The following is an 11694-nucleotide window of genomic DNA, read 5'->3' on the forward strand; positions in this document are numbered from 1 at the left end:
TGCCCCCCCCCCTTCTGATGACCTACACATGCATGCCTATTCACGCGTCTCACCACCTCGCTTGTGCCATGGCGCAGATGCAAGGGGGCGCGACGGTGTCGTCGTCTCCCGGCGAGGACGGTGAGGGCGATGGCCCTGTTGTGGAGCAGGTGACAGATGGCGATGACAGCACCGAGGACAGCAAGGGCGACAACGACAACAATGACACCAGCAACGGGGATAGTGACGAGCAGAGCCGCGCGGACACCAGCGCTAGCGCTGAGCATAAGGGTGCGTCCGAAGCAACGGATGGCAGCGACAAGAACGAGAGCTAGACACTTCACCAGGCTTTTTTTTTGCTCGTGTGCCACATCACCTGCTGTTTGGCTGCTGTTTCATGCCGTTGGTGCCGTTGTCGTCGTCATCTTGTGCAATACGACTGTCACTCTCCTCTTTGTTGGGTGGGGGACACGCACTGCACACTGCGCCACTGCATTCTTGCCTGTGCCCTTTCCTTTTTGCCTTGGTGCCTTGCGTGTTTTGTCATTGTCTTCATTCTGCCTACGCTCTCTGTGATGCTCGCTCGTTCTTCGCATGCGTGCGTGTCTCTTGTTCTGTCGCTCCGCATTGTTGCTTCTTTGCTTGGTCTTCCCTTTTTGCTGCTTAGCTGCTCCTTGCTCGCTTGCTTGTGCCTTGTCATTCATACAATACCGCCAGAGAACCCACGTACGTTGCATTGCACCACACACACACACACACACACACACACACACACACACACACACAACAACAACAACAACAACAACAACAACAACAATCACGCACGGCACTTTTACTTGCGCTGACACGATGTTGAGGAACAACGGCTGCGGGTGTATTGTGGTTGTGCTTGCTTTGTTTGCAAGCAGCATCGCTCTTGGCGTGCCGCTCGCGGCGGATGGTGACGGCGCAGACCACGCATGTGTGGTGCATGCACGCATGCACCGCGTGCAGCGTCCCCAACACCTCGCTGAAGCCCAGGTGTGCGAGCACTTTGTCTACGACGCATGGGAGCTGGACGGGCTTGCGGCGGTCTTGCGCGAGTGCTCCTTCAGCCCAACGGCCGTCCTTCAGTTTGCCGAGCAGCCAATCCGCGCCCCAGCGTCAAACAGCGAGCGCAGCCGTCTCGCCAACAACCGTGCTGACCACCCAATGATGCACACCGTCGACGTTGCACGACCACCACCGACGGCCGATGCGCGACGCGGCGATGGCGATGGCAACGACGACGTCCGCACGGGCGACGACAAGGGCGACCGCACGTATCCAGACCTCGACCTGCCCATGCAAGGGGTGAAGCTCAGGCATGTCAAGTCCAAGAAAGAGTGGCCACGCGCTCTCGTGCGCTCTGCACGGCAGGGCAAAGCAAGCAGGCGCCCCAACAGCGCTAATCCCTCGAGGTCATCCATGACAACTGCAGGCACGGGCGTCCTCGTGCATGGCGCTTACGGTGCTGGGTGTCTTGTGTTTACGCCCCTGTTTCGCTCCACCGCGTTTGCATGGACATACGCCCTTGAAACAGCCAGCGTGAGCGCCTTGAAGCAGACACAGTCCCACAGCACGGCGCCTACAACCATCATAGCCCCTGTCCTGGTGATTGAGCACGAAACCCTCTTGCTTGCAGGCACCAGTAACGCTGCCTTGCGAGCACACACACCCTTGAACACACGGCCCTTGCGTGATGGTGCCCCACACCAGCGTGGCCACCAAGCACCATCGCCAGCCATCCCAGCCGCAACATCTGCGTCATCACCGCTCGCAAGACGCGGCCAACGCGGTGGCCAGCCGTTGGCGTCGCACGTGCTGTGGTCCTGCGACCAGCGCCGCGCCGATGGGTTCTTCGCTGCCCACGGCACTGCCGTCGGTGAGCGGGAAGGGAACGCGCGCCTGCAGCACTTTCGCGACCTGTCGCTGGACCTGCTGCGATCAGTCAGCCGCGTGCTGGACACGCTGATGATCCCGTATTGGATCGGCAGCGGCACGCTGCTCGGCTACTATCGGCAGTGCGACTTTATCGACTACTCGAACGACGTCGACATTGGCATGTTCATTGAGGACTACGACCCGGGCATGGTGGCAGCGTTTGAGGACGTTGGGCTGCGTCTCTCGCACCGCTTCGGCATCCCTAGCGACGGCTTTGAGCTTTCGTTCAGCAAGATGAGTCGCGATGGAGAGCAGCTGAAGGTGGACGTGTTCTTCTTCTACCACGAGCGTGACCAGCGCGATGGCGTGGAACGCGTGTGGAACGGCGGCACGCAGGCGCGCACGGGCAACAAGTACAAGTACGTGTTCCCGCCGTTTGACCTGTGCTGGACGCGTTTCTTCGACCTTCTTGTGCGCATCCCGTGCAACGCCGAAGCGTACGTTCGCGCAAACTACGGCGATGACTGGATGACGCCTGTGACGCACTGGGACTGGAAGGCCAGCCCGCCCAACGTGCAGCGCAATGGGCAGTGGCCCCGGTCCCTGTGGCAGGTCGCCGTGCAGTGCGACGTGTGCCAGTTTCCCATCACGCGTGATGATGCCTTGACCGACGCCTGGGGCAATCCCTTGCTTACCATGTCTTAAAACCTCACTCTATGCGTGACTGTGCGGCTGTGTGTGTGTGTGTGTGTGTGTGCGCGGGGGGGGGGGGGGTTATGTCTGTGCGTCTGCGTGTCTGCGTGTCAGTGTGTCTGTTGGTTGTGTGTGCGTGAGTTTGTTACGTTATGGTATGTCTCTTTGCGTCTCTTGGTTGTGCTGTGTGCATCTCTTCTTCTTCTTCTTCTTCTTCTTCTTCTTCTTCTTCTTCTTTTTCTTCTTCTTCTTCTTCTTCTTCGTCTTCTTGCCTTCCCGCATGCTGGCTGTCAAGCTCAGTGTGAGCCACACTCTGCTTTCAGAGTTAACTTATTCAAGGCAGTACACCACCAACGAGTTCAAGAATCAACATCACACACGCGTGCGGTCCAAAACCAAACAAGCAAGATGGAAAGCGGTGTGTGGTTCTGCAGCCAAGATGGTCTTGAAGACGCAGATCCTTGACACGCTCACCCACTCACCCACTCACACTCACCCACTCACACACACACTCACACACACACTCACACACACACTCACACACTCACACACTCACACACTCGGTCACAAGCTCACCCACTCCTTGGATTAGAGCTCCGAGACAATGTTCTCGGCGTAGTCGTAGTCGTTGTCGCCCAGACGAAATCTGGAGGTTTGCCTCTGCCGTGTCGGGGGCTGCGCCGAGCGTTGTTGCGAATGGTGTGGTGCCGGTGCTGGCGGCGGTCCATGCGTTGTTGTTGTTGTTGTGGTGGTGGGCGACGGATGGTGCTGTCGCCTCAGCTTGTGGGCGGCACCGCGAATCCAGGCCGGCACAAATGCCCTGGCAGGCCGTGGCGCAGCAACACGTTGATGCTGCGATTCTGCTGCTGCTGCTGCTGATGATGATGATGATGCTTCTGGTGCCGGCGTTGTTGTGCTTGCATGTGCAGTCATGTGGGTTGCATCAGTGGCGGCGCTTGCGGCGTACGTGGAGTATGCGTCTGAGTATGCACTGGAGTAGACGTCGGAGTATGGCATGCTGGAGGAGGCCAGGCTGGCGTTGTCCCAGGCCGCGTCGGAGTAGCCCATCTCGGAGTATGCCACCGAGTCTGTGTGGCCGTACTCGTCGTATTCGGGGACGCCGGCCAGGGTTCCCACGCGCTGTCGATCACGCATGACGCTGGCGCGAGCAAGGCGGACAAACTCCTGCGATGGCTGGCGGCTGAAGCGATGCATGGGTTCACTCATCTGGCTGTCGCTGCGCATTAGCGGGAGCGCAGATGCCCTGCGCACCACCTGTCGCCGGCGCTGGCTGCGCGCCACCAACTTCATGCGCACGGCACCGTAGGTGGCCAGCGCCACAACCACGACGATGACCACGCAGAAGATGGCCACCGCGGTTGGGTTGTCGCCCAGGCGCCATGGGCCAGAGGTCTCGGGCGGCGGCTCCGTCGCGTTGCGGGCGCTCGGCAGCTCCGCTGTGGACACGGCAGAGGAGCTGTCATCCTTGGATTGGGACATGGCTGCCACGCCCGGGGAGCAGAGGGTGACGCCACGGAACACGACGCAGATTGGGGTCCGCGCCGCCGCAATCGCCGCCACACACGCGCTCCCGCACTGCAGCTCCACCTCCACCAGCGGCTGCGCCGTAGTGCTCGGAGCACTGGAGGGAGGCGCGTCTGCGCCTGTGTGTGGCGGTACTGTCGACGAGAAGGTGGGTGCTGCGTGGCAGGAGACGGCAGAGAAGAGCTCGTACTTGAGGCCGAGCGTGTCGTGCATGTGCTCCAGCACTAGCGCGGTCATGAGCTTGCAGTTGGCCGAATCCTCCGTGTGCATGTACAGCGGGAAGCTTGCGTTGAACCGCAGATCGACCCAGCCTGACGAGGACGCAGCCATCGCTGTGCCCAGGCACTGCAGCAGCATCAGCGCCACCACAGCCACCACCGGCAGCACACAAGGTGGGGGTGAACTGGACGTAGTTCGCACAGCCATATTGGCAGTGGTTGCTTGGTGGGGAGAGGGTGATGGAAAGTGCGTGCGCTGCTTGTATGTGTGTGCTTGTGTGTGTGTATGCTTGTATGTGTGTGTGTGTGCTTGTGTGTGCTTGTGTGTGCTTGTGTGTGCTTGTGTGTGCTTGTGTGTGCTTGTGTGTGCTTGTGTGTGTGTGTGTGTGTGTGTGTGTGCGTGCACGCTGCTTGTGCTCGCTCTCGCAGCTCAGTTTTTTTTGTTGTTCACGGTAACGGAGGTCGCATGCATCGCGAACATGCCATTCCTTGCAGGCATTCGAGCCATTTCGGTGCCTCGAAACGCAGCAACACAACTTTTTGGGCATTTTGAAAAGTTGTGGACGTTTGTTCTTCTTTTTGTTCTTCTTTTGACATGACTACACCAAACGAATGAAGCATGTATTCGCATATGTGTGTGAACACCAACACACCAACACGTCAACACATCAACACATCAACACGTCCAGGGAACAAGCAGCACGACCGTGACTGTTGTGGTGCCGACAAACAGAAAAAGAGTCACAACAGCAACGGCAAACAAAGACACACAAACCACGAGCAGGAACAGAAACGTCAACGGCAGACAGCAGCAACAGCGACGTGGCATGTCATGACACCCCCAACGAGGCAGGCTAAGATGCTGGCGGGGCAGCGAGCGCGGTGTGCGTCTTGCGGCGCCACTTAATGGCAGCCACAGCCGTGTTGGCGGCGGCGGTGAACAGCTTGAGCGACGCGGCCTCACACGCGCGCACCGTCCGCTGCACCGTGTCCATCAGGTTCTGCAACGCAAACACAAACAAAACCAAGTTGGGTAAGGGTAAAACCAACAAGATTGTTGTTGTTTAAGTTGTTGTTTAAGTTGTTGTTGTTTAAGTTGTTGTTGTTGTTGTTTAAATTGTTGTTGTTTGAGTTGTTGTTGTTGTTGTTGTTGTTTAAGTTGTTGTTGTTGTTGTTGTGGTTGTTGTTGTTGTTGTTGTTTAAGTTGTTGTTGTTGTTGTTGTTGTTGTCCACAGAAAGACGTGGGCGTGCAAGAGGGGGGGGGGCATGTGTGAGGCCTGCAAGAGGCGGCAAGCAGGCAAAACTGCACAGGCATGCACAGCATGTGGTAAAAGCGCACCTGAGCGTTCTTGATGAGCATGGCGTCTGCATCGCTGCTCTGCGAAGACGATGCGGCCTTCACAGACGCAATGATCCTGGACGGAATGGATGAATGCAGAGGAAGTGACACGTGTGCGCGTGCGTGTGTGCGTGCGCGTGAATGGGAAGGGCGGGTGGTGATGGCAACAGCTTCACACCAGCAGAGAAGTATATCGACCACACACACAAACAGACACACACAAACAGACACACACACAGACACACACACACACAAAATACACGCACAAAATATACACACACATAAACACACGTGTACGTGCCCACAAACGCACTTGAGCTGGGTGGAGATGGTTGGAAGGCGGTCGCAGAGATACAGAAGATCGGCCTTGAGGCGCTTGTCTGAGCAGTTCTCAGCAACATCCATCGCCTGCAAGCGAATGCTCTTGGCCTGCTCCGCAATGCCCTGCAGGTAACAATTGGACAACACTCACACATCATCAGTTCAATCGGGATTGCATACACGACAGGCACGTCGAAGAGGGAAATCCGCGCACACACAAGCTCTGACACTTGCCTTGCATTGCACACACAAACACACACACACACACACACACACACACACACACACACACACACACACACACACACACACACACACACACACACACACACACACACACATAGCACACCTTTGCTGTGCCGATCATATCGCCCTTGATTCCTGGTGACTGCACGGCTGGCGCATCCTCCTCGTGGCTGTGTAGCACGAAACAACAACCAAGCATCAGCTCAGCAACAACGTCGTACATGCGTGCGTGTGCGTGTGTGTTCTCAATTGTGGAGTATTCCATCCACGCAACGAGATCGAGATGAAATGGAGAACACAGGCAAAACGTGGACACCCCCTTCAACACACCTGGCAATCTTTGCCATCGAGGCCATCTGCTCGGCCATGCTCTTGGCGGTCGTCACAATCGGGTTCTTGCGCTCAGACCAGCGGTCCGTCTCCTTCTTCAGCGAGAACGCAGCAACCTGGACACGACAAGCAACATTCGATGCATTAGGCCACGAACGTTGTGCTCGCTCACGTGGAAGGCGACATGCACACATATGCACACATATGCACACATATGTACACATATGTACACCTTTGCACACATATGCGCACACACTTATGCACACACACACACACAATCAAACGAACTCAAACACACACACGTGAACGCACAGCAATGGGTCCTGTAGGCGGGTTCTTCTGCTCAAAGACGGAGAGTCTTGGAGTGTGCGGCGTCTCAGGTGTCGCGGGCGGTTCCTGCTGGTCGCGCGCAGACGAGGACGAGGTGGCGGTCGCGGTGGCTGTTGGTGCCTGCGTGGGTACCGCCAAGGGTGCAGGTTTCTTGCGCTGAGCCGGCTTGCTCGCTTTCTCCAGCACCTCGCCATCACTCTCCTCGCCGTCAGACACGGAGAAGCCACCACGCTCGCGCGCAACCGCCTCTTGCCTGCAGGCACGAAAACGCGACAAACAACCAACGACAAGCAAGAAAACGAAACCCTTGCGTGTGAACGCACGAGTGTGTGTTGGGCGCCCGTTGCGGTTACCAAGTGTACTTTGCAGCGCGACCAAAGGCAGAGGCGGTGATGGTGCAGCGGCGACATGACAGCAACAGCAGCAGAAATAGGAACATCGAGGGCAGGCGCACACGCACTGGAACTGGTCGACGGTTTCGGCAAGATCGGGTCCGGTGTCATCGTCGGGGGTGGCGGTGCTGTGATGATCAACACATTGATGCAATCGCACGCGCACACACATCAGAACAATCACGGTGTGTTTGTGTATTTGTACATGTTTGTGTGTGTGTGTGTGTGTGTGTGCGTGTGTGTGTGTGTGTGTGTGTGTGTGTGTGTGTGTGTGTGCGTGTGTGTGTGTGTGTGGTGTGTGTGTGTGTGTGTGTGTGTGTGTGTGTGTGTGTGTGTGTGTGTGTGTGTGTGTGTGTGTGTACATGTGTGTGTACATGTGTGTGCGTGTTTGTGCCCATGCACCCGCTTACATCGCATTTCCGACTCAGAACATCAACCCCGAGGCCTCACTGCGTGTTTGCGTTTGTTACCTCTCCTCTGGCACGGGTTCGCCCTTGACTGCGAGCTGGAGATTGCGAATGCCGCGTTTGAGGTCGGTGCTTGATTTCGTCGCCGCCACACGGCACTTGTCGTCTTTTGGTGCCGCCGCCCACGCACGCAGGTCCGCAGTCGCGCGCGGATGTACTGTCACGTGTACGTGCGTTGTGTGTGCGTGTGTGTTTACACGAGTGAGCTTCACATCACCCATGATTGTGTGTGTGTGTGTGTGTCAGCAAAACCAGCAGTCAGAACAGCAATGTCATGCAGAAGAACAAAAGTACCTTGCTGCAGATGCTGGCTTGCTTTGTCGATTGGGGTGCGGAAATCAGGATCCTCAGAGTTCTCAACCTGTCGTCAAATCAGCAGACCAACACCAAAGAGAGTTGTGAGCAGTATCACAAGTAGGACCAAAATCATACACAAACACGCACGCGCGCACATGCACGCACGCACATACACACACGCACATACGCACGCGCACGCACACGCACATACGCACACACACACACACACACTGCGCACCTCCGAGTTGGCGACGTTGACGAGGAGGTGGACTTGCTTGTCAACGGCAGCCACCTCGTTCTCGACAGCCTCCGTGTTGCCTGCAGCAGCACCAGCGCTGCCCTGGTCAAGGTGCACCTGCGTGTTCTCGCCGGCAACAGCAACCATACGCGGCGCATCCACCATCGACGACACAGTCGCCTTCAGCAGGTCCGTCTACACGCGCGCACACACACACACACACGCACACACGTGCGGGTGAGAACCAAACAACCTCGGCTTCACACACCCACACCCACACCCACACCCACACCCACACCCACACACACACACACACACACACACACACACACACACACACACACACACACACACACACACACACACACACACACACACACACAGACACACACAGCGATTTGACAACGCAGTGGAACAAACCCTGTGCTCGAGCGTCTGCTTGATCAAGGCGAGATGCTGCTGGGCCGTCTCGTCCTGCGGGTTGGAGTGCACCACGCGTGCAGCAGCCTCCATCTACAGTGCACAAGATACCAGCCATCGCAATGCAATGTCAGCGTGAGTGTTTGGGCAGGTGGCAATGAGATGCATCACATCGCCTTCTCACCAAGAGAACGTACGTATGCGCACTTACACACACACACGCTTACACACAAGCTCAAGCCAGCGACTGACCTGCTTGGCGTAGCTGTCGACTTGCTTGCTGGTCGTGTTGATGATGTTGACGCGACGGGTATCGTCAGAGACACTTGCCATGCGCTCAGAGGCCTAAACAGGGCGATATGGTTGCATGTGGACGTGTTACCGTGTATGCGTGCATGATGTAGGTTTGAGAGAATGAATGCAAACATTGGCAGAGTACCAAGGTGAACGTGTGAGCACTTGCTGGAAGCTGAGCAATGTGTGCGTATCACAGCCGCGGACATGCACACGTGATTGTGCGACAAACGACGCACCTTCAGCAGGTGCTGCGTGCGATCGTGGAAGCGCTTGACAGCAGCTGTGCATCAGCAAAACAAACGCAATTATGGCGCACGTGGACGTGTGAGGGATGTGAGTGCTCCTACAGTCTCGAGCTAGCCATCACTCACAAACAACCAAGGACACACACGTGCAATTACAGCCACGGCACAGTTGAGGGGGTGGGGTTGATTGGTGTACCTTCAAAGTGCTCTGGTGGCTCATCAGCACGCGTGGTGTTGGCCACAAGTTCAGTCGACGGTTCGTGATTCTCTTGTTCACTGCAAAATATGCAGAGAAGAGCGGCATGTGAGAGGGTAGTGGTACTCGTGGATGTGTTGTGTGATTTGTGCATGCTCGCGGTTACATCTGCACGTACACATGTGCTTGCACACATGCTTACACACCCACACCCACACACACACACACACACACGCACACACACTTTGTTTCTTTGAGTCCCTCACTTCACTCACATGACCACGTCGGCCACTTGCTCGGCGATGGCTGTGCGAATCACCTGGTCCAGGCCTTGCATGTGCTGTCACAGCAAACGCGAGAGCAGCAGTGGTGGCAATGCCAAAGAATGTGTGAAAAGACGAGAAATGTAGAGAAAAGAGCAAGTACAGAATGGCAAAACGCAATCGAAGGTGGCATACTGCGCGCGCACCACCACAGTTGCTCACCTCTCGAACTTGGGCAGCAAGATCTGGCTTCTCACTAGTGTATACATAACGCATATGGAGCAAAGACACGGGTGAAAACACGTGTGAACAACAACAACAACAATAGCAGCAGCAGCAACACCAACAACAACAAATGGCGCAACAATAACAAATCCACGTGCCTCGCGGTGCCGTAGCTTCATGTAACCACCACCACCACCACCACCACCACCACCACCACCACTCCCATCGCCACGTGCACTCACGCGGGGGCTGCGGCCGTGAACGCGTCCGCGCTCTTGCGAAGGGAGCCAAGCGCCGCACGAACAACCTCAGCACGGCGCGGGTTGCTGGTCGCCTCGGCCACGTCCTCACTGGTGATTGGTGTGTTTGTATTTCATGTGGAGAGAGAGAGAGAGGTGTGGGATCAGCGAGAGGCAGTAAACGTGATGCAATGAGCGAGAAGGGATGAGTACTGTGTGAATGCGTGAATGCGTGCAGGCAACCCAAAACGTTCCCGTTGTACAGGATGGATTTTATCAGCGGCCCACTCCCAGCTGCCGCCAATGACTCACGCATGTTGAAGGACATTCTCAATGTCGGTGTGCAGCTCCTGCGGATCCATGGGAGCAACGTTCACGGCATGCAACTAAACGCGTTTCAAACATGGCAGATGTGATGCAATATAGATGTGACGGTGAGTGTGTTGCATGTGGATGTGCAGCTTGCCATCATGTGGAGAACCGTGAGAAGAAGGCATGAGTTGGGCAACAAGCAAGCCAAACACAACGAGGTGTGGGCGCACCCCTGCCATTGCTTCGTCGAAGGTCTGGCAGTATGTGTTGCTGGATGTTTCCTCCCTGCGTTCCCACAACACAGCAGCGGGCATGAGAGAAGCTCGTGAGAAGCACGTGACAATCACGTGACAATCACGTCAGAAGCATGTGAGAAGCATGGTATCTCGCACAAACGGTCAAAAGCGCAAGGATATTGCTGGACACACAGACACACACATATACACACATATACACACATACACATACACACACATAAACACACACATACATACACACACACTCGACCTTGCTGCCTCGCCCTCGGTGTTGCTGACGCCCATGATGATGTCGTGCACAGCGCTGAGCGCTTCCTCAATCGCGTAATTGCGCGACGCCTTTGCCTGACGGACCACAACAGGCAGTGGCAACACGCAGGGGCACAAGGACATACACGCACACGCACACATGTGAGCAGTGGGGGGAAGCACACACACACGCACGCACACGCACGCACACGCACGCACACGCACGCACCCACCCACACACACACACACACACACACACACACGCACGCACACGGAGAAGCGCATATGAGGAAGAGCATGGTGTTTGCGTGCTCACCTGCTCGTTGTCTTTGTTGCCGATGTACGTGCGCAGGGAGGTGACCAGCAGCGGGCTGCAGCGATGGGGAGGAGGACAATGGGACAGATGTGCAGATGAGGTGAGGAGGGCGAAGGAGTTGTTGACGCCGACGCAGAGGCCGTCACACACACACACACAGCAACAAACACACAGAGAGAGAGAGAGAGAGAGCATACAGCACACACACACACACACATACACAGCACACCCACACAGCACACACATACAACAGCGCTGCACACCTTGTCTTTCGAAGCGCCTCGTTTGCGACGATGATTCTGTTGCGGACGCCCGCGTTGAGCAGCTCGCGCTGGCGGGTCTCCACATACTGCGTAAACTCAATCAGGTTCTCACTCA

General features: G+C 56.4%; 4 protein-coding genes across 4 annotated transcripts in view; 2 read left to right on the forward strand and 2 right to left on the reverse strand.

The window, feature by feature from the left end:
* Nucleotides 1–721, forward strand: part of PTSG_09303 (uncharacterized protein) — a 4897-nt gene extending 4176 nt beyond the window's left edge. Inside the window, exon 10 of the mRNA XM_004989503.1 lies at nucleotides 78–721. Within this exon, the coding sequence (XP_004989560.1) occupies nucleotides 78–314 (237 nt within the window). The 3' untranslated portion in view covers nucleotides 315–721. The remainder of the gene's footprint in view (nucleotides 1–77) is intronic.
* A 102-nt stretch (nucleotides 722–823) lies between these two features.
* PTSG_09304 (fukutin) lies at nucleotides 824–2790 on the forward strand. Its single transcript, XM_004989504.1, has 2 exons — nucleotides 824–1611; nucleotides 1717–2790. The coding sequence occupies exons 1-2, from the start codon at nucleotides 829–831 to the stop codon at nucleotides 2584–2586; spliced, it is 1653 nt and encodes a 550-aa protein (XP_004989561.1). The 5' UTR covers nucleotides 824–828; the 3' UTR covers nucleotides 2587–2790.
* Nucleotides 2791–3104: 314 nt separating this feature from the next.
* Nucleotides 3105–4545, reverse strand: PTSG_09305 (uncharacterized protein; the record flags this gene model as incomplete). The annotated part of the gene is made up of 1 exon (XM_004989505.1): nucleotides 3105–4545. One exon carries the CDS (start codon nucleotides 4543–4545, stop codon nucleotides 3163–3165), a length of 1383 nt encoding a protein of 460 aa, XP_004989562.1. The 3' UTR covers nucleotides 3105–3162.
* A 646-nt stretch (nucleotides 4546–5191) lies between these two features.
* PTSG_09306 (uncharacterized protein) overlaps nucleotides 5192–11694 on the reverse strand; it is a gene marked incomplete at both ends in the record, with an annotated part of 8281 nt that continues 1778 nt past the window's right edge. Inside the window, 22 exons of the mRNA XM_004989506.1 lie at nucleotides 5192–5338; nucleotides 5677–5752; nucleotides 5990–6120; nucleotides 6347–6413; nucleotides 6574–6689; nucleotides 6886–7156; nucleotides 7364–7423; nucleotides 7766–7919; nucleotides 8057–8123; nucleotides 8298–8492; nucleotides 8718–8810; nucleotides 8970–9062; nucleotides 9251–9294; nucleotides 9456–9535; nucleotides 9731–9795; nucleotides 9941–9974; nucleotides 10186–10293; nucleotides 10495–10568; nucleotides 10725–10779; nucleotides 11002–11096; nucleotides 11317–11371; nucleotides 11580–11686. Of these exons, the coding sequence (XP_004989563.1) occupies nucleotides 5192–5338; nucleotides 5677–5752; nucleotides 5990–6120; nucleotides 6347–6413; nucleotides 6574–6689; nucleotides 6886–7156; nucleotides 7364–7423; nucleotides 7766–7919; nucleotides 8057–8123; nucleotides 8298–8492; nucleotides 8718–8810; nucleotides 8970–9062; nucleotides 9251–9294; nucleotides 9456–9535; nucleotides 9731–9795; nucleotides 9941–9974; nucleotides 10186–10293; nucleotides 10495–10568; nucleotides 10725–10779; nucleotides 11002–11096; nucleotides 11317–11371; nucleotides 11580–11686 (2187 nt within the window). The remainder of the gene's footprint in view (nucleotides 5339–5676; nucleotides 5753–5989; nucleotides 6121–6346; nucleotides 6414–6573; nucleotides 6690–6885; nucleotides 7157–7363; nucleotides 7424–7765; nucleotides 7920–8056; nucleotides 8124–8297; nucleotides 8493–8717; nucleotides 8811–8969; nucleotides 9063–9250; nucleotides 9295–9455; nucleotides 9536–9730; nucleotides 9796–9940; nucleotides 9975–10185; nucleotides 10294–10494; nucleotides 10569–10724; nucleotides 10780–11001; nucleotides 11097–11316; nucleotides 11372–11579; nucleotides 11687–11694) is intronic.

Source organism: Salpingoeca rosetta, assembly GCF_000188695.1.
Source record: "Salpingoeca rosetta unplaced genomic scaffold supercont1.28, whole genome shotgun sequence".
In the NCBI taxonomy this organism is placed as follows: Eukaryota; class Choanoflagellata; order Craspedida; family Salpingoecidae; genus Salpingoeca; species Salpingoeca rosetta.

Excerpts from the sequence above, each read along its gene's own strand:
- PTSG_09304 (XM_004989504.1), top strand. The coding sequence starts at position 829 with ATGTTGAGGAACAACGGCTGCGGGTGTATTGTGGTTGTGCTTGCTTTG. Across the intron at positions 1,612-1,716 it reads CCATCATAGCCCCTGTCCTG|CGTGGCCACCAAGCACCATC; the intron begins GTGATTGAGCAC and ends GCCCCACACCAG.